General features: G+C 38.9%; 3 protein-coding genes across 4 annotated transcripts; 1 reads left to right on the top strand and 2 right to left on the bottom strand.

Annotated features, from left to right (window-relative positions):
* Window positions 1-672: 672 nt before the first annotated feature.
* On the bottom strand, window positions 673-8648 carry ftsj3 (FtsJ RNA 2'-O-methyltransferase 3). The gene is made up of 21 exons (XM_083887639.1): window positions 8491-8648; window positions 8302-8407; window positions 7843-7889; window positions 7441-7520; window positions 7127-7226; window positions 6633-6827; window positions 6414-6529; window positions 6156-6260; window positions 5434-5534; window positions 5210-5296; window positions 4953-5099; window positions 4645-4780; window positions 4251-4444; window positions 3960-4074; window positions 3584-3665; window positions 3263-3395; window positions 2993-3087; window positions 2484-2586; window positions 1987-2170; window positions 1367-1461; window positions 673-1252 (listed from the first exon to the last, which is right to left on the bottom strand). The coding sequence occupies exons 1-21, from the start codon at window positions 8555-8557 to the stop codon at window positions 985-987; spliced, it is 2556 nt and encodes an 851-aa protein (XP_083743765.1). The 5' UTR covers window positions 8558-8648; the 3' UTR covers window positions 673-984.
* A 597-nt stretch (window positions 8649-9245) lies between these two features.
* Window positions 9246-12126, bottom strand: plaat1 (phospholipase A and acyltransferase 1; the record flags this gene model as incomplete). Its single annotated transcript, XM_083887498.1, has 4 exons — window positions 9246-9347; window positions 10351-10619; window positions 11269-11407; window positions 12100-12126. The coding sequence occupies 4 exons, from the start codon at window positions 12124-12126 to the stop codon at window positions 9246-9248; spliced, it is 537 nt and encodes a 178-aa protein (XP_083743624.1).
* A 2677-nt stretch (window positions 12127-14803) lies between these two features.
* On the top strand, window positions 14804-25920 carry mfn1b (mitofusin 1b). Of its 2 annotated transcripts, XM_083888104.1 has the most exons (18): window positions 14804-14934; window positions 15376-15533; window positions 15722-15857; window positions 16277-16439; window positions 17156-17280; window positions 17385-17493; window positions 18445-18552; window positions 18745-18898; window positions 18988-19055; window positions 20304-20425; window positions 20678-20804; window positions 21157-21261; window positions 21360-21462; window positions 22080-22306; window positions 22396-22590; window positions 23534-23730; window positions 24271-24405; window positions 24845-25920. In XM_083888104.1, the coding sequence occupies exons 2-18, from the start codon at window positions 15386-15388 to the stop codon at window positions 24912-24914; spliced, it is 2292 nt and encodes a 763-aa protein (XP_083744230.1). In that variant the 5' UTR covers window positions 14804-14934; window positions 15376-15385; the 3' UTR covers window positions 24915-25920. The 2 variants fall into 2 exon arrangements, with proteins under 2 accessions (XP_083744230.1, XP_083744231.1); XM_083888105.1 differs by lacking the exon at window positions 24845-25920 and having other exon boundaries at window positions 23534-23734; window positions 24275-24361.
* Window positions 25921-27341: the final 1421 nt, after the last annotated feature.

Here is a 27341-nt window from a genome sequence, read left to right as displayed (position 1 = left end):
ATAAAAGCCATAAAAGTTTGATGACAGTCACTTGAAAACATAGCCACTCTATTGTGAACACTTAAAATTGTGATAAGAGAGACAAGAAAGCAGTTGGGTGGAGAACTTTTAACTGCGATAAAGAAGGAAGAGAAGAGGATGCGGCTGAGGGGATGAGAGGAGCTTTGAACTGTGCTAACCATAACCCTTCAAACTTTCCTGAGTGACTGCAGCTGTCAGAAGCCCATCTGCTGTAGGAAAATATGCTCAGGTCACAGTAGCACAGGAATCTCCTTATCCAAAGAAGAGACTGCATCTATCACCAGTGGTTAGGGTCAGGGTTATTGTTAGTGGTCATTTTCTACCCACTGGGTGTTGCTGCAAATAGACCCTTCTTCTCACAAGAGACACTGCAAGCAACATCAACCTTTGATACTCAACTCAGGCTCTCAGAAAGTGAAGAAAATACAGGGATGCTGACAGGGATGTTGTCACTTCCAGATGGTTGGAGCTTGATGTCAGTCGAGGGCCAAGATTACACAATCCAGTTTAAGCATTTAATTTGGTTCAAGCCTTATACTCAACTGCAGCATCAGGACATACTGTACACAAAAAGGCCTAATTTGCAAATTGCAAAGATGTGTCTTTAATATTTACAGAATACAATGAATACATTTACTGTTGTATAAAACGTACAGTTCAGCTCTTCTGTCAAACCACTCGATTCAAAGCTTAAGGGAAATTATTTACATCTTCAAAAAGACGTAAAAAAAAACACCTGCATTGTAATACGGCCACACCAGAGCTCAGGTGGCCAGGGTTTTAAAAGAACCTCGGCAAAGTTGTTGAAAAGAAAGTATTTGCATCGGTGACCAAAGTTCAATTTGGCATCTGTCCATCATACAAGAGCCAGCACTATGGGACTTAGCACACAAGGCTCCAACAAGAGCTCAGGCCATGTTTAACAGATAGAGGCAGGTCTACAGGAAGATCACAGGGTCAAACTCATTTTCCTTTCCCACCTTTCCCACCCCTTCCTCCTCCTCCTTTTCCACCCTTTGCTGGTCTTCCTTTGCCTCCTTTTCCTTTGCCCCCTTTAGAGCGTTGCTCTTTCCTCTGCATTCCCCGCATGTCTTTCTTCATGCGACCGTCCACAACTTTGAAGACTCCCTTGAGTCCTGGGGGCCGTCTCACCTTCTTGCCGACTCCCTTTTTGCTCACAAGGTATGTGACTTCTCTCTTCTCCTTCCCCAGGCCTGCTTTTTTGTAGATACTGACAGAATGAAGAAAAGACAAAAATGATGAAAATGTAGCAAAAGTTAAAGCAACACGACGTCATCATTTCTTTTCTTGGTGCGGCTACAACCGTACAGGTGTAACATCATACCTCTTCAGCTGAGCCATCTTCTCCCTCTCAGAGATGTCCACTATGTTGACAACGGCCTCTGCTTTCTTCTTTGCCTGATCCATCTTCTTCAGCATCTAGACAAGTCGCACAGAAAGTGACAAATGAAGATCCAAAAAAATATTTTGACCCATGAAAGATTTCATGATACAAGAGATGTGGCTTCCTACTGAAGAACACATCTTATTCAAAACAAGTGTTCGTTTTTTTAGTAAACCATAAATAACATGTGAACTTAGTGTAAATAATTCATACTTTCTTTAGTCCCAATTGTGTTCCACCTATATTTGATACGACAATAGCACAAAAGTCAGAGTCACAATTGACTACAGGGTGGAATTTAACCATGGTCACTGCGGGGGGCCTTGACCCATAAGGCTTCAGCTCTGCCAACGGAGCCATCTGCACCCCCTGAATTATTTCACCGTAATTTTTCATTTCTTACAACCCTTCCACTTCAAACTGAAAAGGAAATTTAATGTGATACTACCCTTGTTAGGCATTATGATGTTCCGGACCTTTGAAAGAGGAAACTTTCTATCTGCCGTTCTCGAGATTCTAATCCCCGTTTTTGCACTGTTGTAATTATTTCGTGAACTTACCCTTCTCTTCTTCCTGGCTTTAGCCTCAGCGACTCGTTTGATGGGTCGGGCATCGATCTCCTTCCACTTTTGTTTGTACTCCTCCACCATCTCTTTAGTGAGAGGTATAGGCTTCTTCCTGTGTCTGCGCTCGTCGTCAATAAACCACTCTGGTGCTTCCCACGGCTCCTCAGAACTAGCAAACCTACAGAAGCACAAAAGCCGTACTTATAATACTGTGCTATGTATTAACTCATGTTTTTTTTACATCTTTATCCAATCCTTACAGCAATTGATGTGCCTTCATAAAACTATAGTCAATGTTATCAGTGTAAAAAACATTTGGACTTAATTTTGAAATAAGACTTAAAACATTTGTGATATTACTGTTACTATAATATTAGGAGTTTATAAACCCTGAGCTAGAGCTCTTCTTAAGACGCTTATCATTAATAAGAAAATGTGGTTAAACAAACTGAATCATATAGAATGAGGGTGCACTTTGAACCATCACAAACCTATGAAAGGAGTTATCCACCAGGTCTCTGGCTCTCTTCTTGGACGTAGCAATCTGACAGCCGAGAGCCAAACCTTCTGCATCAAGGATCCTGGCTTTCTTACCTGGGGAATACAAAACACTCTGAGCTACAGGTAGATGTTTCCCGTCTTTGATTCTGCATTGGCCAATTATTTTATAATTACTGATAAAATGATGATCATTTGATATTTAGTTTTATTTAGCACCAAGATAGTAATTGAAGTGAACAATTTTGTGTACCATTTGTTATTACTAAACTTATATTTTACATTTTATCAGATATAGTAAAAAAAAAGAAAATCAGCCAAATATTTCAACTAAAAAAAACATCATCACATGGTCCCCCTGATTTCTAAAGAGTTACAGAAAAAAACATAACAGTCGATCTCTACTCACACCCTATAGTGATCGTTGAATCAGAAACACAGATTTCTCCGTTTGAGTCAAACATCTCTAATCAACAGTAAGTAAATGTTTGTCATTACTCACTGGTGCTTTCTACAGGAACAACCTGGAAGTCTCCATCTTCTGTGTCTCCCGACTTCCCACCAGCGCCCTTCGCCTGCTTCATCTTAGTAATCTCCCTGGGGAAAAAAAGTTAAGACTGGTTTGTATAGCATTTTATTTGTGATTTTAGGATTTCATTTATGTGAAAATGTTATAGCATAGAAAGCTGAACAGCAATAAAATGAAGCTTGGTCATACGATTCACTAACCATCTTAAAAACACAAACTGGACAAAAATAAATGAGGTTTTACTTCTCATCATCGCTGCTGTCATCTGAGTCACTGTCACTCTCCTCTTTAGCTTCCTGTGAAGGTCCTGCTTTTTCCTCCTCTGGCTGAGCAGCTTCCTCAGCTTTCTCCTCAGCTTTCCTCTTTTTGTTTTTTCCTGTGAAAGATTCAAATTATTTTCAGTCCCAAATTGAGAAGATGTTTTATTCTTGTAACTATAATAAGGAACATTATCAGCCACAACATTAAATCCCCTGCCTAATATTGTGTTACAGACAGTACTTCTGAGCTTTTGGACCTTGCTGACTTTAGAGAAATTAAAGAGAAACAGATGATAGTCTTTACCTGTCGGTTTGCTCTGGAGCAACTCAGTCTGCTGGAGTTCATCCTCTGCATCTCCTTCCAGGTCTATTTCTGAGAAGATGCCCTGCAGAGTAAATGGGCAGCACCGTTACAGGTTAGAGATCCACAGAAAACAATTTCCACACATGACAAATTTATAGAACTTTTGGTGAAATGTTTGGTGTTGTGTCTTAAAAATGATTGTTGTTTTAAGGAAGTAATGGCTTGTTTAAAGTTGAAAAACATTCCTGGATTATTATGATAGCATATTCACTTGAAAAATATGTGAGTTAAGTTTGTGTATAGTATATTCCCAGTAATAATAATTACCACCCACCTGAACTATTTATGTTGCATTAAGGGAGGAAAACAGACAAACCTTGCTAAACCACAGGTTGGTCTCTCGCTCTTTCTTCTCATCCTTTCCCTCCAGCTCCACCAGCAAACCACTCTCCTGTCCTTCATCATCCTCCTCTTCCTCAGCAAATTTGACTCTGAAAAACAAATGCATAAATGATCAGATAATGAACACAATGTCTTTAAAATGAATTACTGAGGGCATCTTTCTTTATCTTTTTTTTTATACCATCTAACAAAAATAAAATTGTAAACTCAAAACCACATAGACAGTTTAAAGTTTCTGAGATTTATGGTCTGAACAGTTACTTACTTCTTCTTATTTGGTGCTTTCTTCTCCAACTCCGCCTGTCTCTGCTCAATCTCTTCCAAGTCCTCATCATCCAAATCAGATGCCAGGGACATTTTATCTTCCTCATCGTCATCCTCAGACAGGTGCATGTCATCTTCTCCGTCTGCTAGAGCATCTGCGGTCCGCATGTCTCCCTTGGATATATCAGCCAGCACCTGATAGAGAGGTCAACACCAAAGGAACATCCTCAAATCAACTGTATCAAAACTGTGCAGCTTGAGTTACCATGGTGATGTAGTCGCGTGAGAAGTTGGTTATAAAATTTGAGTGTAAGAAAACTCCTCACTTGACCCTCACAGTGTCAAGTCTACATATAAAGATAGCCTTCATAAGCCAACGTGGGAGGGTTCATTACATTTTTCTTCTTGACGGAGACGAGAGAGAACAGGCATGTGTCGTTGTCGTCGGCGATGGAAACACCTGGCAGGTCCATCTTCAGTTCCACTCTCTCCCTCTGCTTCCTCCGCTCCTTCAGCAGCTTCCTCTTCTTCCTGATAAGCAGATGGAGCAAAACAGTGGTACAAACTAAGAGTGATGATCATGTTCCTCATCATGGGAAACACCTTCCCATTGCATTTGCACTCCACCACCAGGTGCTGGTGGTTAAAACTGTCCATAGAGTAAAAAGTTGTTAGTGTAAAGATGATTAAAAAAAGACATTACCTTTTAAGCTCAGCTACCTCTTCAGCTTTCAGCTCTGCCAGTTTCTGCACCATTTCTTCCTCTTCATTCTCATCCTCATCCTCCTCATCATCATCTTTCTTCTTCTTCTTGTCCGGCTCTGCATCTGAATCTTCATCAGAACTTCCGCTGAAACCAAAGCATACAGAGAACTTTGAGGTGCTGTGTTGCAAATCCTTGTAAAGACACAACTACGTTTCAGTTTGGCTCTTTGTGAATATGCTGGAAATGCTTTTTACCTGATGTCCTTGTCAAGCTTTTTGGCTGCTTCCTTCAGTTTCTTGACCAGATATTTTCGCAGCTTGGACCTCCAGCTCAGCAGCAGGCTGCAGACATGAGGATAGCATCAAGTCTCTGAACTTCATCCGCATCATTATTTATGAATCTATTTTAATTTTTATAAATAAATTACAAACTGCTGTTTTATTATATAGAAACCTGAGCAAATAGATAAGGGACTTACCGGAGTTCTTTACGCCCCAAGACTTTGATGTCACGACAACACAGCTTTATCTCATTAGTGGTGGCTCCATGAGACTCCAGGTCTGGGTTGTCGAAGGAGATCTGAATAAAAAAGTTACAACAAGTGAGCTTATTCTGTATGTATTCAAAACAATATTCTCTTAAACCAGGTCTTGTTTTGGTCCCAAGCAGATAATCAGTATGGCGGTCACAGTAACCACAAAAATGTAACACTAGCCAAACGTCAAAAACACAAGAATGTGACCTCACCCTGTATTTAGACCAGTTCAAATAAATAATGGCAACCACATGTGGCTAAACAGGTGGTGTGGTTCTTAAAGAGTAACAACTGCTGATGCAAAGTTACTATTGTGTTGACTATTTACTTTTTTTCTGTGGTTAACAATTCACTGGACATACACTTGTTTAATTGATCATAGCATTCAATTGCTTATTCACCATCTTTACACACAAATGTATATATGGTGGTTATTATAGCATAGCAGTTAGCTTTGCAGCAAAAGCTTCTCCCTCCCCTGCTCTCTTGCTTTGTGCACCAGATGTTTATTACTATGCTTAAAAAAAGTCTTGCGAACAGTTGTCGCTCTTTCTTTCGCCAGAGAGTGACCTTTGTGTCAGGATACATGCCATCCCTTCACAGCTCACATATACTGGGACCATTTATGGAAGAATATGCACAGATTAAAACTACACATATCTCACCTCATTGGCTTTGCTCAGGAAGTCCACAGGATTGTCAGCTTTGAGAAAGGACGTCACTGTAAAGCTGTGGTAGAGTGTCAGATCACCATCAGTGTATCCCTCCGCCTTGAACAGAACAACTGCTTGGTCAGTAAAGTCATGGTATAATTAAGGTTGTGTGTGGGTGAGAACTACTGCACTACATTTACACTATCAGTTAATTACAGGAAATTATAAATCAAGTTCAACATCCTCATAGTGACTAAACAAAGCTGTTACCTTTGGCTTCTTGACAGGAATAAGCTCCTTCACGGTTTTGGCCTGCACCTCCACCTCTTTGAAAGCATGTTTGGGGTCAAAGAACTTGCTGTCGATTTTGTCAGGGGCAACAAAGCCTGTTAAAGAAAAACAAACAGGCTTTAGATAAGATCTGCAAAGTTGATTAAAATTTAGACTCCAATTTTGAAAACATAAAAATCTAGATGGTTGGTAACTGACCCTGACAGACGACAAAGATCTCAGCAGACTCGTTTCTGGATGCCTGTGGCTTTGTGGCCTGCACCTTCTTGAAGAACTGCTGGAAGATCCAGATCAGTGGCTGGTAGTCTTTGGACCGGAAGACCTTTGTCACAAAAGTGCCACCTTTGGTGAGAAACTCACAGGCCAGTTTCAGAGCCATAAGTGTCAGATGAGCTGGTGGTGAAGGAGAGGGAGAGAAAGAGATTTTTGAGCTGTTCGGTTTAAATACCATTAACTATGACACGAGTATGAGCCCTTAATAAAACACATAATAAATGAACAACTTCTTGAAGGATAATCTTTACAAACTGGAGGCAATTTCAGACATTTGACTCCTACATTGTGCTAATTTGATTTATACAACATTCAAAAACTGATTTGGATATTGACTACCATGGCAGAAGCAGAAGCTCTGAAGCATTCTGGTGAGCACTTTTTTTTTGTCCTTGAACATTAGCTTTAGGTGCACTTACCTTGTGAAAAGGCGTCATGTGCCCAGTTGGCTCCCACATTTGGCGCTCCATCATTCAACACCACATCAACCTTCCATGTCTGCAGTTCCTTTCGTAAAGCCTGTATAAAAGAGAGATAATTTCTCAGTTTATAAATGTAAACATATTAAGAACAACCACTGTAGTCTGTGATTCTAGAGCAATATACAGTATCTTTGGAAAACAGTGTTTTCTTCCAGATTAAAAAAAAAAAAAACCTACTTGTCCAAGTTTTTTTAAGTTTCTTTATTAAACTGACCACTCTGACCCACTGTCCTCTGCAGCAGCTGTCTCACCTGTCTGCATTTATCACTGGTGATGTCTTCTTGCAGAGCCACCACATTTGGAATTGGCTTGATGGGCACCAGGTCAACACCTGACAGGAGGTAACAATTAGCAACACATTCATTTACAATTTTTCAGAAATAACTTTCACTAGAGTAAAACCATTTATTTTAGGATGAATACACACAAACTTGTTAAAAGTTTATAATTCCGTTAAAACAAGTTTAATATGACAGTTTTAACTATATTTATAATAGTTATGATAATTTGGACATTTATTTTCTGAAATGATACACTGAGTCCACTGTTAAGATTAATGGTAGCCAAGATGCAATAAATTCAGAATCACAGAAACATGTTAATTATTATGTATGGAAAATGAAAAAAAGAGAAAATGAGAACACTGGACTCACCGATAATGAGACTTGAAACGGGCATAAACTTTGACGCCACCTGTAACCTATGGAGAGAATTTTAATCATCAGTCTGACAGACCTATCATTTGTTATACTGTAATACAAATGTATTCACTTGATATTTATTAAAAACAAATGTTATCTAAACCAGACATTACATATATATTAATATATATATAATTATTGAATTATGTTTTATTATTATTATTGTATTAGTATTATTTTTAAATAAGACAAGTGTACAATGACCACGCAATGATACATAACAACTATATATAGGAGGTCAAGTATTATCTCAGAACACTGCTATTATAAGAGTAAGGTCTCTTTCTGTTCTTCTGTCAAAAAAGGAAACAGAGTTTTTAAATGGACACGATGTTAGCATGTTCACACGCTGGCTTAAATCTTAGTCTTTGACACAAAAGTATCAGTGATCGGGTGTTGACAGCAGCTCACCATCCTCCGGGAGCAGCACACAGGTCGACCAGAGCTCTGGCTTTCTGCAGAAACTGAAATTTACGGTTGAGTTGGATGAGTTTGAAGGAAGAACGGGAGCGATATCCTGGAAAAGAAGAGGTACAGATGAGCGAGTCAACTAGCAAACATGCTAAAGCTAATATCTCCCTCAAAGCAGTGGTAATGTACCCGTTTCTTTGGCCAGGTGGTAGAATTTATCTTTCCGGGTCTTTCCGACTTTGAGTTTCTTCCCCATGTTTGTGGTTGCGGTTGTATTAAAGACTCAAACACGGATAATATCACACTCTAACTACGTCCATGAAAACAACACGTGTGACTGCTGCCTCGGCGCTGGGGATTCACGTCACGCACGGCACGCTGACTTTCTTCTTCTACGGTTTTGTTTCCTTTGTTTACAGGACGCTACCGCCACCTGCTGTCTGCAAAGTCCTACTTTTAAACGCATGTGGGAAAAAGGCATCCCAAAAAGGATTGTGCTCCTTCAGACTGGAACAATCTACACAGCACTCTCAAACTGGATTTTCTGGATCAGTATTTTTCATTCTGAAGGAATAACAATCTAAAAAAGGTTTCTGTCGTTAGGCTCTCTAATGTCTGTTATTGTCTTATTTTAGTTTAGATACGTTGTCTTTGTCGATGTGTGTGTTTGTTGCTGCTGCCTCTTGGCCAGGACATTGAAATTCGCAATCTCAATGGGATTATCCTGGTAAAATAAAGGTTAAATAATATTTGTTTTAGTGTTGGCAGTGCTTTCTACATGATACATCTGTATACATCTGCAACTTTTGGAATGTTAAATGAATTTGTGAAACTACAAATACCACTTTTTGTATGCATGTTTGCATTTTTATGCTTTATTTTATTTGCTTTATTACAGCCACATGAATGTTGGGAGATAGCGCCCCCTGTGAAAAACACAGCTGTCAGAAAGGCCTGTTTCTGGATCGTGTGTTGATCAGTCCCAGGACAGAAAAGGCACTGGCTGCTGCCGAAACCATACTGATAGCCCCAATGGCTCGTGTGGCCTGTGGACACGAAACAGAGTTTTATTACGACAAAGGACGGCAGAGGTCACGATAAATCAAAACATGATAACAGTCCTGTATTTCATTACATATTAATTATACAGCATAATTCACAACTGATCAGTGCATAATTATTGCTGCTCAAAACTTTAGTCTAAATCCTAACCATACTTGTTTCAAATGTAGTGCTGGAGATGAGATTACATACAAAGTCCATGCAAACATGAAAGAAATTTTCCGGGTCACGAAAAGACATTAAATTTGCATTGTTTCAATCCTGCTGAACTGAAGCACTTAAAGGCGCCATATGTAAGAATGTGGCCAAAAACGGTTACTACACTCAAATTCAAAATACCGATGTCTTTTAGGGTTTCGTTTTCTCCGCCATTGTAGCTCAGACGTAACTGGCAACCCGTGGTTGCTCGGCTGTACTGTTGTTGTTGGTGAGTTCAGTTTGTTATATGAATATTATTCCTGAGTCTCTGTGACATATTAGGAGGATTTTACGACCAGTTGCTTTAGATTTATTTCTCATGAGCCAAGGTCAGACAGATCTCGTGCCGATAATATTGTTCATTGTTCACAAGGAAGTTTGACACGTGCAAAATGTCTTCATTCGGAAACGTCTGTTATGACAGACAATAACGTTTTCTGGAGTAAAGGCAAAATACAAATGCATCAAGCATTCAGGCAGAATGGACTATTCTGACATATGCAAAATTGTCTAATTCTCTGGAAGTAGAAGCAGAAGAAGAGGCTTAATTTCTATTTCCACAGTAAACAAAGCTGCACGTGTCTGCTCTTCCCCCCCCATCTTCTCTAGACTGTTTGTTGGGTTCTCTTTCCTGAGGTGACAGGGTCATGCTAACTGCAGCAACGGACAGGAAGTTAGCCAAAAGGCGTTGCTGACAGCAGCTTTAATTATTCACTAATGTCCCCCGTATTAAATGTTTAGCCCCTGATGACAAGTGAGAGATAAACAAAACAAAAAAACAGTATTGACCTGCTCGGACACTCCCTCTCCGTAGCGCAGAAGGGTTACAAAGTGCTCACAGTTGCTTCCCAGTAAGTCGTACGACACCTCCTGGCCAATGAGGACTTGCGCTCGCTGGATGATTTCACAGATGGGCAGTGGTGTGTGGTTGTGGTCATACTTGTTGTTGACACGGTACGAGTCACTTCCCACTACTTCCTTCAGCAGCTGCATGCGCACGACTGCCTTCCTGCTGAAGACGGACTTCACACTGGACATAGCAGCTGTGTGGCTCTCATCTGGAGAAGAAGCGAGGAGCTTTAGTATTTGTTTTGTTTTTTTTTTAATGTAAAAAAGCAAGGCAGTTGGCAGTTATAGTGACCTATAAAACTTTTTGTCTCATCTAAGAGAAAAGATGAGACAAATTGTTTCCATGAGTTGGCCCACTACACAAAATAACCTTTACAAGAAATACAAAGCTGATCTGTTTTTAGACAAGTGGAAGTTGACTTTAATCCTTTCAAAACAAACCAAAAGTTGCAGGAGCCCAAATATTTAACCCGACAAATATATCCAAACTGCCTCTGACTGGCCAGTCAAATATGTCACAATCACAACAGCTGGATAAAGATGGAAATATTCAATGTATATTAAAGTAAAGTTATATCCCTCCATCCATCTTTGACTGCTTTATCCTCCAAATGAGTGTTGCAGGGGACATGGTGCCAAGCTGATATAGTGCGAAAGGCCAGGTTTACCCTGGACAGCTTGTCAGTACATCATCACAGGGCAGTCAATATTTGTTTACGTACATTTTTATATCTTAGGTTTTTATTTTCTAAATACTATTCTGTTTAAATGCACCAAAACACCAAGTTAAACAAATTCCTTGTATGTGTAAAAGTACTTGGCAATAAATACTGATTCTGATTCTGATTTCTGACTAACCAACAGGAGTTAAATTGATGATGTAACCATCTCCCAGGTAGAGAGCCCAGTGCTGATAGGCTGGTCTGAAGATCTCAATGAGGTCACCAGGCTGGGGGTCACCAGAGGGGTCAGGAAGGTCAGGGTCATTTGAGGCCATCTATGAAGAAAGGGACAAATACAGTTTGGTATTCAATTTATTTTATGTATTTTCATGAAAACTACAAGACAAACATGGTCTACATGTGTATATTAGATTAAAACATAGGTGGTTGTGAAACACCAATATTCAAAATATGGAATCATTGGGAATTATTTCAAGTCCTTATAAATCCTATACACTCTTAGAAATAAAAGTGCTAAGTAGAACCATATAAGGTTCTTTGGCTTGTCCTCATAGGAGAACCCTTTTTGTCACCATGTAGAACCTTTTTATAAAGGTTCCACCTGGAGCCCTTTTGGAGAGTTCCACCAAGAACCCTTTTAAACCCCTTTATTCAGGAAAGGTTTTTAAAGGGTTCTCTGGATCAAAATGGTTCTTACTGGAACCATTAGTGTTACCAAGAACACTTGAACAACCTTTTCTCCCTGAAAGGGTTTTTCAGAAGCAAATGGTTCCAGGTAGAACTCAGTCCTTGGAAAAGGACCCTTTTGGAACCCTTATTTCTGAGTCCACCTGCTGCATTATATGGGACGTTATATACATGTTGCTGTTTAGGTAATCTATAATTGTTCAAATGACCACTGACTCACACATGTTCCCTTTTAGAGGTCAACAGGGTCACCATTAGGAAACAAACCAACCCAAACAAATAAAACATCAAACCCGCAGTGACCCACACATAAACTTACACTAGAGTTTTGTTGTTGTTTATCCATCCCACATCATGCTTCCACAAATTCTGAAAGCAAAAGAACACAAAGGATGATTTTCGTCCACTGGCAGAGCAATAAATGTAAATCTGAAGAAAAATAAAACATGAATACATTTTTCTGTTTGTAGCAAAACATGACCGAAAAGCCCCCCAAAAAATCCAAATTCTTATAGAAAGAGAATGCTAGTTGGGATTATTTTGACAATGTAAAGGTCACCTATACATACACACACAATACAAACATAGGCTGTTGTGTCACGAACGCTGCCACAATAGCGCTGACACAATGAGGAAGCTGACAGAAACATAGTTGGAGCACAGGTTAGTTCACATCAAGGAAAACAGTTATAAAAATAATCCCCACTGTTTTAGTTGTGATTTAGTTTTATGCAATGTTACAAATCACCATAATTATTAATGTTTCAACAGTAGACATGGGTTTAGTTTGGATCAAAATGACATTTAGATAGGATGAAATCTATATCTGCCCAGGAGAGCAGTTAGCATATCCATCTCATCATTAATTTAAGATGCTGAAGCCATGCCGCTGAAAAGAGAACGTCAACTATCATGCAGAAATACCATGCCAAATATAACACATATATAAAGGTATAAACACCTGTTTGGTCTCTTGTTGTAACTTTATATCATCGCAATGCTTTAATTACACATGTCAACTGAGCAGAAAAAACACTTACCCGAACACCAGCAGTTTTTTCTTTCTCACCATCTTAATTCTCCATCATAAATCCACACGTAATCATTGAAAAAAGCCCAGTAAGAAAAGAGAAAAACGGATGAGCTCAGTGACAATTTTCTGAGGCAATAAGAAGATTTTTTATCAAATATGTTGATGCCAAACAGAGGCTGGAGGTCCTGGTCGAAGGGTTTCAGTGTCCACTGCTCTGAATGATGACCATGTGCCAGTGCCACAGCTGCCAATGTCTCTCTCTCGCTCTCTCTCTCTCTCTCTCTCTCTCTCTCTCTCTCTCTTTCTCTCTCTCTCTCACACACACACACGTGACTTCCATTCATCTGGACAATCTAAACAAAGTGTTATCCCTAACCTTAACTAAACCTCAATCCAATCCAAATCTTAGCCCTAAATTTAACCAGTTCCCCAGAATTGAGGTTCTGTCTCATTAGGACCAGGTTTTGGTCTCCATGAGGATTACTGGTCCTGACAACACCAGTGTTTATGCCAGAAAAGGTCCTAAAGAGATGACAAATACAGGTACGTACTCATAGACACATGCACGCATTTCCTCTCGGGCATTGTCCCATTCACAGGCCGCTCTTCTGAATGAGAATTTTTCTGGGCGGGCCACATTGTGGGCTCACCCGCTTATAATGTGTCTGTGGTTTCTACAAAACAACTGTAAACATCAATATAATTTTGACACTAGCCTGAAAAAGAAAAAAGTGAAAAGAATGTTTTGAAATAAAAAAAAATTGGTTTCCTGTTGTTTCATCTAAATATCTGCTCTAAGCATATATACAAATAATAATAGTAATAATACATCAGTTGACTCCTTCTCTCAAGAAAATAATGAATTTGAATAATATTTAAAGTTGTTTTGAATAATTATCATGACAAACTTCTGTAGAGCAGTGCTTACCAATGTGTGGGTCACAGTCTACTGGTGGGCCTTGGAGGTATCACAGGTGGACCTTATGTGGGGATGTCTCACTATACTCACATTTTGATGTTTGATACATGTTTAATGCTGTTAATGTGTGGACCGCAGACATTTTGCTAAACTGTTAAGGGCTTAAACATCTGAAATTTAGGAGGCTCTGTTGTGTGTGAGTGACCTGATGAAAATAACAAACAGTCTCGTTGTTGCTGTAAATCTTAGTGAGATGTGTTGTATCAGCTGCACTTGTGTGTATTTATGTTATGAACTGTTCTCGTGTCTGATGTCAGGGGTTGGATGCATTCTCTGCTCGTTGATTGGCTGCTGCCCGCCAACCTTACTTCACATGACTCCGCCCCCTGTCCCCAGCCTGTCAGCCCTCAACCGGAACAGAGCAGGAAGATTCTTTCAAAATAAAACTGATATAGAAAATGCAGCGTTTAAGGAAAGTGCAAACGTTTCATTTTTTTTTTTTATGAACTATTCATTTTCAACAATAAACTGTAGCTACATACAAAGGTTTCCAGGAAGTCACTGTGTTGAGAATGAAATTAGACAATACACCAAATCACTTGATCCAAACTCTTGATTGCATAGTTTTCTACTTAAGTAGGTTCAGGATATTACATTAAATATAGTTGTGTGTGTGAATATATTTTTTACATAATTAGAAGAAGAATAACTGCTTTGTAAATTGCCAATTTTGAGACTTGATTTCAAATAGTTGGGGGAGATGTTACATGAATACTGTGAAATACTGTCCCAATAATTTTACAATATTTATAACGTATATATTTCTGTGTAAAATTTCAACTTAGAATTATCAAAGTAGAAGCTTGTAGTAAAGTTAGCATACTGAATCACTCTAAATCACACAACTGGACATCAGGTGATTTATAAGGACAAAGATAACAGTTATTTAAAGCACATGCAAGTCAGCCTATTTCAAATCTTATCTTTACATGCATTGGCATTTATTCAAATGGACTTAATTTTGAAATTTGCTCCGGAAATGAGCGTATTAGACAGCGGTCTGACAGCGGAGCGTTCAACATCGGGTCAGATCTGACCGCAGCGAGTTATTTATTCGCGCTGAAAGGGATTCAGTGTTTTATTAACGCTAAACAGTATTATTTGTGTTATGAGAAGAGGACACTGGCTGTTCCAGGACTGTGGTGAGTAAATAATCCCGTCAAATTAACGCTATTTTTCGCTACTGCGGCACCGATTGAGAAATTAGCTAAACTGTTAGCTTGTTTGTCAGCTGCACGCGCCCGGTCGATTTCAATTTCACTTTCAGACTTTTATCTCTTAATGAAATACAAACACGCCCCTTTTGCTATTCGTGTCAGTCAGTGAGTTTGTGTTATTGTCTTGTGTTTCTGGTAACCCTTTTATGGATTCATGTACAGTTAGATAATGTGGCTAAAGCCACAGCTTCCCTTCAGTGTAAAAGGTGCTTAGCAAAAGTTGTACGTCTGATGTCTTAACATAACTTCACAGGATAAATATGAGTCGCACAGCATGATTTTACCAGTGTGATTCCATGATAACAGATTTAACTGCTCTGTCCACTGATTGCTGTGTTTGCCCCTTTTGACCCTCTGTGTGTCCAGATTGAGCACCATGGCTGCAGCTCCTCCACTCAGACGGACAGACTCGGCTCGGGGCGAGTTTTCCCCTCTGAAGCACTTTGTTGTCGCCAAAAAGAAGATCAGTGATGTGTTTCTACAACTGTTGGATTATGTGAAAGAGACTTCAGAGTTTGTAGAAGGTATAGTAAACTTCACCAGTGCATCATCTGTCACTTAAACAGTTTTAATCATGTTTTCAAGATTGGAAAGTGATTAAAAACAGTTGTATCACCTGTAGTTGTCATCTATCAAACAGCTCTCCCAGTGTGAGTGGATGATAAAGGAGATGTTGAGTTTCTTTCTTGTGCTATGACTGTTTTGTCAACAGAAACCTGTGGAAATAAAGCTCTGGAGAAAATCGCTCATCAGGATCAGAAGCTGGAGATTCAGTCTTATGCTGACAAACTTGCTATTATTCAAGAGGTGCTGGCACGTCGACACATGAAAGTGGCTTTTTTTGGCAGGTATTGATGCATTTATTTATTTTTGGAAAGTAATATCTTTAAGGTTTTCTGGTGTGATTGTAAAACCTTTATGACATAGGCATTTCTTTTGTTGAAGTTATAGATGGCTACTTTCATTTCCATTTTATTCTGCTTGAGTTACTGAGTTGATGCCGTTTATACACCTTATTGATTTTCCTTTGGTAAATCCCTCTCTCATTCATAAAGCTGAAATGACTGTTAACTGCTGTGTTCAAGTCTGTTGCAAAAGGAAACTGTAAATCTAAAACCCTGATGGTGGGTGCATGGGAAAACCTTAGCGGTTTTATTCATGTAATTATCGCTGCAGTAAAAGGCATAGATAATATCTTACTGGTTCCTCCCTTTATTGTTAAAACATGAACATTATACCCAAGTTTTCTTGTTTTGTGTGTTCATAGGACCAGTAATGGCAAAAGCACAGTAATCAATGCCATGCTGAGGGACCGTGTGTTACCCAGTGGTATCGGCCACACCACTAACTGTTTTTTGAGTGTGGAAGGCACAGATGATGACAAATCTTACCTCAAAACAGAAGGCTCCGATGAGGAGAAAAGCATCAAGGTACATGTTTTATTTATTTACTTGCGCACGGTTTGCTTTAATAGCACTGTTTTTTTGTTTTTTTTAAAAATCTTATTCGCCTACCCTGTTGACACTTGTAATACATGTAATACAGTACTGAAAACTTCTGTTGGCAACTTGTTTTCAGTTTTGAGAATTCTAGAAAGTGGAAATTAAGGTCAATATTTAACACCCACACACACAAAACAAGACAAGAATTATGCCTACTGTTTACTTATCAGGCCATCTGTTGCCTTTAACCTCATGGTTATAGTTGTACTGTATGTTGTGGGTTACGTTGTGCTTCCTGACATTCCTCCTCTCTTTGACTTAACTTTGATCAAAAGGTTATTCTTCACCCTGAAAACAGAACAAGGTGCCAATCAGTTTATTCTTTGACATTGTGCTTTAAATATATTTAATAGTATGTACTTTGTATGACTTATGTTTTGTTAGCGTGCAGTTAACATTGTACATCATTTAACATGAATTTCTGCCTGAGCTATGACGGCTAAACAGGGTGTTTACGGTGGTGTCAGGTGTCTGAAATGAAAGCCTGAGGTTAAAAACTTGACTTTTATTGTCTTCTTGTATTTTCTCAGTCAGTTTGGTGCTTTTGAGTTCTTCCCACAACACAATGTGAATGAATGTAATAGAATTTAGATTAGATCCTTTACAACATTTATAACAATGGTGTGCTTCCAATCCTTCCTCAGACTGTAAACCAGCTAGCTCATGCACTCCACATGGATGAGAGTCTGGATGCCGGCTGTCTTGTACAAGTGTTTTGGCCAAAAACCAAGTGTGCACTGCTTCGAGATGACCTCGTACTTGTAGACAGGTAACAAGATATGTCCGTCAAGTCTGGAAACTCGTGAGAAGCTCAAAGAAAACTTAAAGTTTGGTATAAATTAAAAATGTAACACGTGAACCCTTTACCTTTAGCCCTGGGACAGATGTTACAACACAACTAGACAGCTGGATTGACAAGTTTTGCCTGGATGCTGATGTTTTTGTGCTGGTTGCCAACTCTGAATCTACTCTCATGAACACGGTAAATGTTTCTCAACCATATTATGAAGCTCATCTTTGGCCAGTGTCCTGTGGAATGTCTATTTTATGTTGTCATTTAGATTTGGCAATTGTTTCTGTGTTGCATTTAGATTTAATTGTCGGTCTGACATTACACCTGCACTATAATGCATACTTTTAATCAAGACAAACAATGTTGCATTACTTTGTATTATGCTGTTGCTCTGTGATCTGTCACTGATTTGTTTGAACTGCAAGTACCTTTTGAAACTTGTGTTCCTACTGTTTGATTTTCAGAATAACTCTCAACTCAAGTCTTCTAAGTAATTGTGTGAATTCCTTCAACTGTCTCCTGGTGTGAAGACAGTGCTATTATTTCACTCTTTAAATCGATTTAACTAAGCATACCTCGGCACCAACAGCTGGTAAAGTAGGTTTTTAAAGTGATGTATGTCACTTTTATGGACTGAAGGGATCACTGTGTATGTGTTTTTCTATGCTGAGCTGATTACAGATCATGGAATGTGGCTGCCTGTGTTTGTATCCAGACTTACACAGGCCCCACTCTTGTCCCTGTCAGCTCAGGCATTCATGCAACATGAAGCTGGGAGCACAGTCCATCTGAGAGCTCTTAAACCTAGTGTCAGCTCTTAAAGGGGACACAAACTCACATTCCTCTCTGGACTTTTCAGTGGAAAAGCAAAAAAAAAAAAAATGTCTGCCAAAGCCTGAATTCTCCACGAGTGTGTTTTGCAATAACATGTTGCAACACCAACTTCCTTAAAACAATAGCTTGTTTGTGGATAATACCAGAAACTGTACAGTATATACTGAATGAAAAATGATTACAATTAACTCAATTTTAAAATATGTCACATTTCAGGTGTAAAAGACGGGTTCTTCATTTTTTTCCCACTCACCATATAATCACTGACCTCTTTCATCTGTTCCCTTGTGCTATTCCTCTCTCTAGGAAAAGCATTTTTTTCACAAAGTGAACGAACGTCTCTCAAAGCCGAACATCTTCATCCTCAACAACCGATGGGACGCCTCAGCAAATGAACCAGAATACATGGAGGATGTGAGTCGAACAAAAACATTTTATTTTCATTAAAATGTTTTTTACAGATTTGTCAAAAAGTAATACAGGTTTTAACTGTTGTGGTAATAAAGTTGGTTATAAAGTAAGTTTGGTGAGTTTTGGAAACTAATGAGTCTTGGAAATAGTTTGTCTTAAGTGAACACACTAAATGTGTGACCTGTCTTGCTACAGGTGAGGAAACAGCACACAGACCGCTGTGTCAACTTCCTTGTAGAGGAGCTGAAGGTCGTTGACCGCGAGCAGGCACCCAACCGCATTTTCTTTGTCTCCGCTAAAGAGGTGCTCAACTCTCGCATGCAGCGTGCACAGGGAATGCCCGAAACAGGTGAGGAAGCGGTAAACGGATGGGAGAAAAAGGTTTGAAGCTTTGTTTGTAATATCATTTTACAAATGGGATGTTCATTAATCCAACAGGTGGAGCTCTGGCCGAGGGCTTCCAGGAGAGGTTGAAGGAGTTTCAGAACTTTGAGAGGAGGTTTGAGGTTTGTGTCTGAAGCCCAAGAGACAGATTTGAGGGAAAAAACGAGATAATTATATTGAAACATATTTGACATTGATACCACACACACACACACACACACACACACACACACACACACACACACACACACACACACACACGTGTATGTATGTGTATATATATATACATACATACACGTGTAATTAGTGTGAAGCTGAATCACTTCAAAACCCCTAGACCGCACAGATAACTAGTCCCAGCTGATAGTAACAGGATTTGCTGTATAAACTGTTTGTGAAGCAAATCTCTCTCAGGGTAGGACTCCTTCTGGACAGAATGAATCTCTTAATTCCTTTTGGCAAGATAATACAAACATTGGTTCCTTAATCACATCAGGAACCAGAGCTTAATTTATTGTCTGTCACTCAATCATCTAAGGCATTTGAAAAATGAAGTTCCTTTATGAAAGTATGTGTGTGCATGAATAAGGCAAACAGCTGTGAGAGTCGCTCTCATAACAAATGACCAGTCAGAAGCTGGCTTCTTACTTTCTGGTTAGACTTCAACAACAAACGCACAGTATCAGGCCATTTAGACCAGTCACTGTGCCTTTTCCATCAAACTGCGTCTTCATTGCTGAAGTCTAGATTCACTTGGGCGAGGACATCCATTTGTTTTTGTTCCACTTTGATTTTGCTCTGTCTGATTAATATTTATTGTTGAATTTTCTTTGTGTTTCTGTGTTTTTTTGTTTTTTTTTTTAAACTAGGAGAAAACAATTTTTTCCATTCTTGCAGAATGTTTTGATACCCTTGATGGTCAGTAACAGTAATGGGGTAACTATCTGTTGTGAACAACCTACATTAGATTAAAAAAAAGAGAAAATAAATATTTCTAGCATGATGACAGATAATGTCTCATGCATTAAGCGTAAGATAAATAATATAATTTATCCCAGATCAATTTGTAGTTTACACCTTTTTTCTTTCACTTAAATTCTTTGTTGTATTTACTTTTTTCTTCTTTTGCTGTGGCCTCACTTACACATGACTGTGACTTTAAAAGGAAAGTGGGCTTTTGGATGCAAGATGCACACACTGCTGCTGTCATTTACATGCCTAATTTTATATTTATTTTCTTTTCCTATGTTAAAAGTAGCAGGTGTCCATCTTGTCCTCTGTTCATCCCCTGGTAGCGTGTGATTATATGCACTCTATCCAGCAGCAGCCCCTATAGCTGTCACAGTAACTTGTGTGTCACGGCCTCGCAGGAGTGTATCTCGCAGTCAGCAGTGAAAACAAAGTTTGAGCAGCACACTATCAGGGCCAAGCAGATCACAGAAAAAGTCAAGAGCATCATGGACGCCATCAACATTGAGGCGGCGGAGAAACGGTGAGTATATTTGCTATTTACAATTATTTATCCCCTACATTTGTAGTTGGGAATGTTTGGAAAGGGGTTACTTTTACAATTATGTCAATGCAATGAAGAACTTATTGAGATAAACTGTAAAACATAAGGTTAAATGAAAGATTCCAGATGCTATAGTGGTCAGTGTTTCTTTTCCTAACTCTGTGTTTTGTTAAATCAGTTAGCTGCTCGATTGTATTTGTGACTTTGATTCTGATCGGGGTTGGGCTTCAGGGTGGCAGCACTGGAGGACAGAGAGTATCAGATAGACCGGCTGGACTTTGTCAGGAATCAACTCAACTTGCTGATCACTGAAGTCAAGAAAAAGATCAAGGCCATAAGTGAAGATGTGGAGTCCAAGGTAATTAATATTAAATATTCTGGTTAATGGTCTTTTATAGCCATATTTCTATAGCCAGTCTCTGTATTCTCACTGGGTGATAATGTGGGTGGATTTCAAACATCAACAGCGAAGCAGAATTGTTGCCATGTGGTCTTTTAACAATCTATGATCTATGATCGAGGACCAACTGTTCAAAAGGGACAAGTTATTCATTTATCAAACATGTTTATACCTATTCAAATTGATATTTGGTGTTTCAGAAATGGCAGTAAAGATAGTCAAAAAGGTCAGAATAGTGTTTTGCAGACTTACCATAGTTTTGTTTCCTCTTTAAAAAGCTGGTACTGATGACGGGCTGTGATTCATCCAGGTGTCCAGTGCAATGGGGGAAGAGATCTGCCGCCTCCATGTGATTGTTGAAGAGTTTCGCGCCGACTTCCACCCGTCGCCTCACGTTCTCAAGATCTACAAGTCTGTAAGTAGAGGCACAGTTTTATTCTAGAGAACAGAGAGACAATGTCCTCTGCTCTGTCGTTTTCCATGTGAACCACTAACTCTCGTTGCTGTCGGCAGGATCTGCTCACTCATGTGGAGAAGGGGATGGGGAAGAACCTGGCCTACCGCTGCTCTGACGCTGTGAACGCTTCTGTCCAGTCTTCTCAAAGTTACATGATAGGTAAGTGACCTAAGTGCAATATCATACGATTGCTATTTTAATTCTTAATTACTAATTTTGTCAGTGAACACATTTGTTCAGTTCTTGGGGGAATGAAGTTCTAATTTATTTTTCAAATGGATATCTTTTTCAAAATGGTCGGTTTATCTATTCAAAATAATATTAGTTGTTAAATCGGTCAGAACAGTATATTATGCCTAATTTTTCTCTTGTCACAATTAATACTGCTTCAGACTGAGTCATAGGACTGTATAAAAGTAATAATAAATAATAATGAATACAGTTCTTTTGGTGAAGAAGCTTGGTTAGCTCTAGCCGTGGTGTGGGAAAAATAAGCTTCTTTTTACCCAGTCACTTGCCTCCTTAATAAGAGACCATTATTGCAGGATTTTATCACTTTAAAAAACACTATATTTACATTAAGAGATATTAAATTACCAAATTCCACTCTGTAGGCTATAACTTATGTGGTAATGTGATTTCCGTCACCTTGTTTTGTGCATTTTCATGGTTCTTCAATACATATAAATACAAAAATAAAAATTCACACCAAGCTGCATAATTATGTTCCACCAACTGCTGTGTGTAATTCTCATTCTCCATGTTCCTTTCTCCAGATAGCATGCTCCCTCTGCTTCCCTCCACTGCCCAGAACCAAGTCCAGATGCTGGTGCCCAACAGAAAGTTTGACCTAAGTTACGACCTCAACGTCTCCAAACTTTGCACGGACTTCCAGGAGAACATTGAGTTTCAGTTTTCGTTGGGTTTGAAAACGTTAGTCCACCGCTTCCTGGGATCAGTCAATGCACAGAGAGCGCTCACACTGATGGACCAGAACTTCCAGGTACTGTATGTTCTAGGACTTAAGACTGGTCTGATTCAGTCGACTCATTTTCACAGAACATGTTTTATTTGTGTTTTCAATTAACTCAGCAGGGTATTACTCAGGCTCCTCGACCAGCGCTCCCCCCAGCCTGTACACCTTCCTCGGGACCGCCCTCCACAATATCTCAAGCCAACCACGAGACGGCCGTCATGACACAGGATGACCTGATGTTAGCGATGGCAACCAACGTGGCTTCCCTCACCTCCCGCTCTTCAATGGGTGTAATCATTGTTGGAGGAGTGGTATGTTCTTTAGACTACATACAAATATTATTATTAAGGTTTATTTAGATAGGGACAGATAGACAAGTCATCTGATGCATGCATCATAGTGTTTTTAGCTAAAGCTACTTCACAACACTTGTCCCTAGTAGGGCTTTTGAGTAAAATAAAAATACAGGTTGACATTATAAAAAAAAAAAAAAAAAATGCAATAAAATAGAGTAAAAGGAAAAAGAGAGAGTAGTATACACAAGAGAACACAATATACAAGCTAAAAATGAGTACAATATTGCTCCTGAATTAGCCAACAGTTGGTGTTTCTTTTGAAGGTGGCTAATGTTGGAATTGATTTCAGGTGGTCTGGCAGAGAATTCCTTTCACTAAGAAGGCAGTTTGGGCAAATGATGTTCTACGGAAAGGGATGCTGGTAGATCTATAACTTTGCTGTTTTGTAATTGTTTTGCAATGGGGTGGAGGAGCGGTGTTATTTAGGCATTTGAAGACCAATTTAACAAAGTGCAGGGATATGAAATTAGTAAAACTTAAAATCTTATGTTTGGTTAAAATTTGACAGTGGTGGTACCTTATTCTCTTCTTGTCCAGGACTTTCAAAGTTCGGTTATATAGACACTCTATAGCCTTAACTGATGACTGGTGAGCTTGGGACCATGTGGTTAAGCCATAAGATATATGTGGAAGAATCATAGAGTTCATAAAATTAAAGCACAGTCATAAGTCAGGCAGTTTCTTGTCAACATAAAACAGCCCAGGTTGGTCTTGATGGTTTTACAGATTTTCTTAATATGACTTTTAAAATTCAACTGATAGTCTATAATTATTCCCAGTTACTTCACTTCAGGTACTTGTCCAATAGGTTCAATACTTGGCAAGTCAAATAAAATGCATGTTTAGCTGAGTGTTTTCACTACGCTCACCCCAACCTCTGTCTGTTTTGTTTATTAAGGTGTGGAAAACAGTTGGCTGGAGGCTGATTGCTCTGTCAGCCTCGATGTATGGCTTGTTGTACCTGTACGAGAGACTTACCTGGACAACAAAAGCAAAGGAGCGAACTCTGAAGCGCCAGTTTGTAGACTACGCGACAGAGAAGCTGCAGCTCATAGTCAGCTTCACCAGTAGTAACTGCAGTCACCAAGTGCAACAGTAAGTAGATGTTCTGGTCATTCATTCAGTCTGTATTATTCCTTAATCTGCATGATTCTGTTCATTTTATCATTGCCCTTCCTCAGGCATGGGCCACGCTGGATGTGTGTGCATACAGAGCTGTACTTTTAGGCTCATGTCATAGTAGATTAGACCAACCACTGCTTCACCTAGTTTTCCTGTGAGCTGTGAGTGGTTTACAGCAAAACAGGCAGTGTCAATGACGATGCCCGACACTACAATGTCTGTGTTTTATGTTTTGGTTTCCAGAATCCTTTTAGTTTTCCAACAATCAATTTATTATTAATTTATTAAAATGATATTATTAAAGATGTATTTTGAAAGCAAACTAATGAGCAGTCATCATACACTGCAAATGCATCGAGTGTGGGCCCAGGTGTAAGTGTCTGGGTCTCAGTGGTACGTAAACTACTGACAAAACTCCTAATGTACACACAAAGCCGTGGCCCACCCTGCATTTTCATGTGTGTCAGCTCTAAATAAACAAGCAGTGTGATACTGTGCCCTCTGCGTTGCCAGGGAGATGGCCACGACCTTTGCTCGGCTCTGTCAGCAGGTGGACCAGACGCAGAAAGAGCTGGAGGCAGAAATCCGTCAACTGACGGCCAAGATCGATCAGCTGGAGACCGTCCAGAGTCGCTCCAAGAGTCTGCGGTTTGTCCTGCTTCTTCTCTTATAGGCAGCAACATGAAGAGTAGAATGACAGGAACAGAACAGCAGAAAAATAACATTTAAGAAACAGTCCATTTTAACGTCCACATATTTGGTCAGACTTCTCAGAGTTGCCTTTGCAGAACTATTACACAAGTGTAATAACCTGTCAACAGATTGAGACGTTGAAAGAGCAATTTCCAAATCTATCTCTACATAAATTTCAGCCATAAGATGATGTGGAAAATTAAAGGTAGCAGCACTGTCTTAGCATGTTATGTTATTTTATTAGACATGAAGTCCAGCAGAACTCCATCAGTCTCATCAGTAATAATCGGGCCTGTAAAACCGCTGTAATAGAATAGTTCTCAAAGTGTAAAAACACAAGTTGTGGGTTGGATGAAGCTGCTCCAACATTGACATGTGTTTGTTTCCTCTGTAGACATAAAGCCACAGACCTGGAGAGGCAGTTGGAGGAGTTCACAAACCAGTACCTGCAGCCACAGCAGTGATTTCTCCAGTCATTGGTCATTCACGATGTCCCCTTCTTACTACGCCTGGACCTCATCGCCCACATCACACCACGGACACTGTGGTGTAGTGAAAAGATCGTATGATTAATCGATTGGTTTCAACAGACAATAAATCCATGGCTATTTTGATGGACAATGAAATGTCATATATCAGAATGCCAGATTTAATTTGGCTTTTGAAATGTGAAAATGTTGTCCTTTTTGTAAATTTTAATGTGTAATTAACTTTTTTTTTGTCACATCTTCTATTCAAAATGAATCAATAATTGAAGTAGTAAATACATGATGAGAATCTAGATAAATTTCAAGGCCCAGACATGACAGTATTTTCGTGTGCTCCGCTGCTGCCAGGTGCTTAAGAGACAGTCGTTTAAAACTCAACTAATACAATCGTGGATTCTTGGAGAACAGTAACAATGACACTCCACCAGGACGTGACAGAATCTCGACTGGTGTGAAACTACCTATCAGGTGTTCTATGTTGACACTAACATGCTTCTAACTGTGACTATGCCTTTTTTTGACTTTTGTGAAGCAGATTAAGCTTGTGTCTGTATGACTGTACAGTGCATCTGTTCAGGCACACTAGCTACTGTATAGTAGCAACAACAAAATAAATATATTTAATAATAAAAAGGGAAACATTTTTCTTACCTGGTAAAGCATGTATTCAAAATACAGAAGGTTTGTGTTCTGTTTTATACCGCCGTAAACTGTACAAATAAAAAAAAGGCTTTGGAAAAACTCTTTTTATATATATATAATATCGACATTCTTTAACATGTAGCAGTGATTACACAAGTTACAAAAGTTTTTCTTGAATGTATGATTAAGTATATCCACGTTTGTGTGACTGTATTAAATCTGCCACAATTTAAAACTGATGTTTTGTGAAGTTTCAAAAAAAAAAAAAAATGTGTGGGAGTTTTAACCAGTATGAGTTCCTCCAATGTATTATTTGACAAATTTGTGACTGTCCACTTGCATGAAAACATTTTACACACACACATACACACACACCTCAGACAAAAAAGAACAAAACATGAGCTGCATGGTTGTTGACTGAAACTGCTACACCTGCCATGGTTGTTGACTGAAACTGCTACACCTGCCAACCAGAACCAGCTATAGGACAGTTAAATGTGGCCATGTTGGTATAGTAACTTACAAGCAAAGAGCTGTATAGAGGATTTTAAAGGTCCCATGTGAAACTGCAGGGTTTATTGGCAGAAATTGAACATACTACCAATAACTATGCTGGTATGAGACTATAACGTTAATCAAAATAGTCTGTTTTTTGTAGCCTTACAATAAGCCTGTTATACAGTACGTACTTTAGGCAATATGCAGTCTCACCATTAGATGTCATTCATTCTTAAATACTAGACCTTTAACACTTACACTGGTTGGTCGAGCTCATTAACGCATTTTTCCCATTTTTAGATGGCACAAATTAGTAAAATGTTCAGCAATCAATTGATTTTTGAGTTCATTCATAATATGTAAACATGTAAAAAAGATTTTTTTTACCAGAGCAACAGTTCTGCTAAGAGACAACAGATGTTACAACACCACAAATTTGTTGTGTTTTGTCATAAATAACAATGACATCAAGTAAATAAACTGGCATTTAAAGGTTTAAAAGTCCTCAAAATGATTGAATGTTTGGTCGTTTTAACGTTTAATCAATGTACTGTATGCAGGAAAAGAGCAGTAAAGAATATTCATCTGTAAAGTGAAACTTGATTAGACCTACACATTTCTTGTATAAAGAAAATCAGCCTGGTTTTGTACTCTTGGTTAAAAGCTTTTTTTTTTATTGGTTACAATAACTCATGGCAACATATCAGTATAACCAAGCCACTGTACAAATACAAAAAAAAGGTCTGGTGTGAAAAAGACTATAAAAATTATTCCATAACAAGTGATTATAATTTCACACGATAGCACTGTAAGAGAATTATCATGGCACCAAGTCCCTGGTCTTTACTGGCTTACATATAACAATAAATAAAACCAAAAAATTAACAAAAAGATAATGTCAGAACAGTAGGTTGTAGAGTCAAAGGGCAGTGCATTATATTATGTGAGGATGCTGTGGTGGTGGTTATGTGTGATACAACCAATTCAAGTGGTGAAGATCCCCCCTCCTTATGTCAGTGTGTAAAACATTTTTTTTGTAAAGTCAGTTAAGATCAGGAAGTTCATCATCATCATCATCATCATCAATCACTGTCTGACACTAAATTAGATGTTAACTCAAGGATTAAAATCAAGTCCTGACACTTCAGACCTTAAAGCATCAGGTGAGAAATAATGGGACTGAACCATTGGGAGTGGAGTGAAGGGGGTTTTACAGGTAAATACAAGACTAATGTACAAATGAATGAAGCAAAGCACCTCTGT

This window comes from Microchirus variegatus, assembly GCF_963457635.1.
Source record: "Microchirus variegatus genome assembly, chromosome: 4".
NCBI lineage: Eukaryota > Metazoa > Chordata > Actinopteri > Pleuronectiformes > Soleidae > Microchirus > Microchirus variegatus.
Note: the sequence above shows the minus strand (reverse complement) of the source record. Positions and strands in the feature narration are given on the sequence as shown.

Excerpts from the sequence above, each read along its gene's own strand:
- ftsj3 (XM_083887639.1), bottom strand. The coding sequence starts at position 8,557 with ATGGGGAAGAAACTCAAAGTCGGAAAGACCCGGAAAGATAAATTCTAC. Across the intron at positions 4,781-4,952 it reads GAGGTAGCTGAGCTTAAAAG|GAAGAAGAGGAAGCTGCTGA; the intron begins GTAATGTCTTTT and ends TCTGCTTATCAG. Across the intron at positions 4,445-4,644 it reads TCTCCGTCAAGAAGAAAAAT|GTGCTGGCTGATATATCCAA; the intron begins GTAATGAACCCT and ends CCTCTCTATCAG.
- mfn1b (XM_083888104.1), top strand. The coding sequence starts at position 15,386 with ATGGCTGCAGCTCCTCCACTCAGACGGACAGACTCGGCTCGGGGCGAG. Across the intron at positions 22,591-23,533 it reads TAATCATTGTTGGAGGAGTG|GTGTGGAAAACAGTTGGCTG; the intron begins GTATGTTCTTTA and ends TTGTTTATTAAG. Across the intron at positions 23,731-24,270 it reads TGCAGTCACCAAGTGCAACA|GGAGATGGCCACGACCTTTG; the intron begins GTAAGTAGATGT and ends CTGCGTTGCCAG.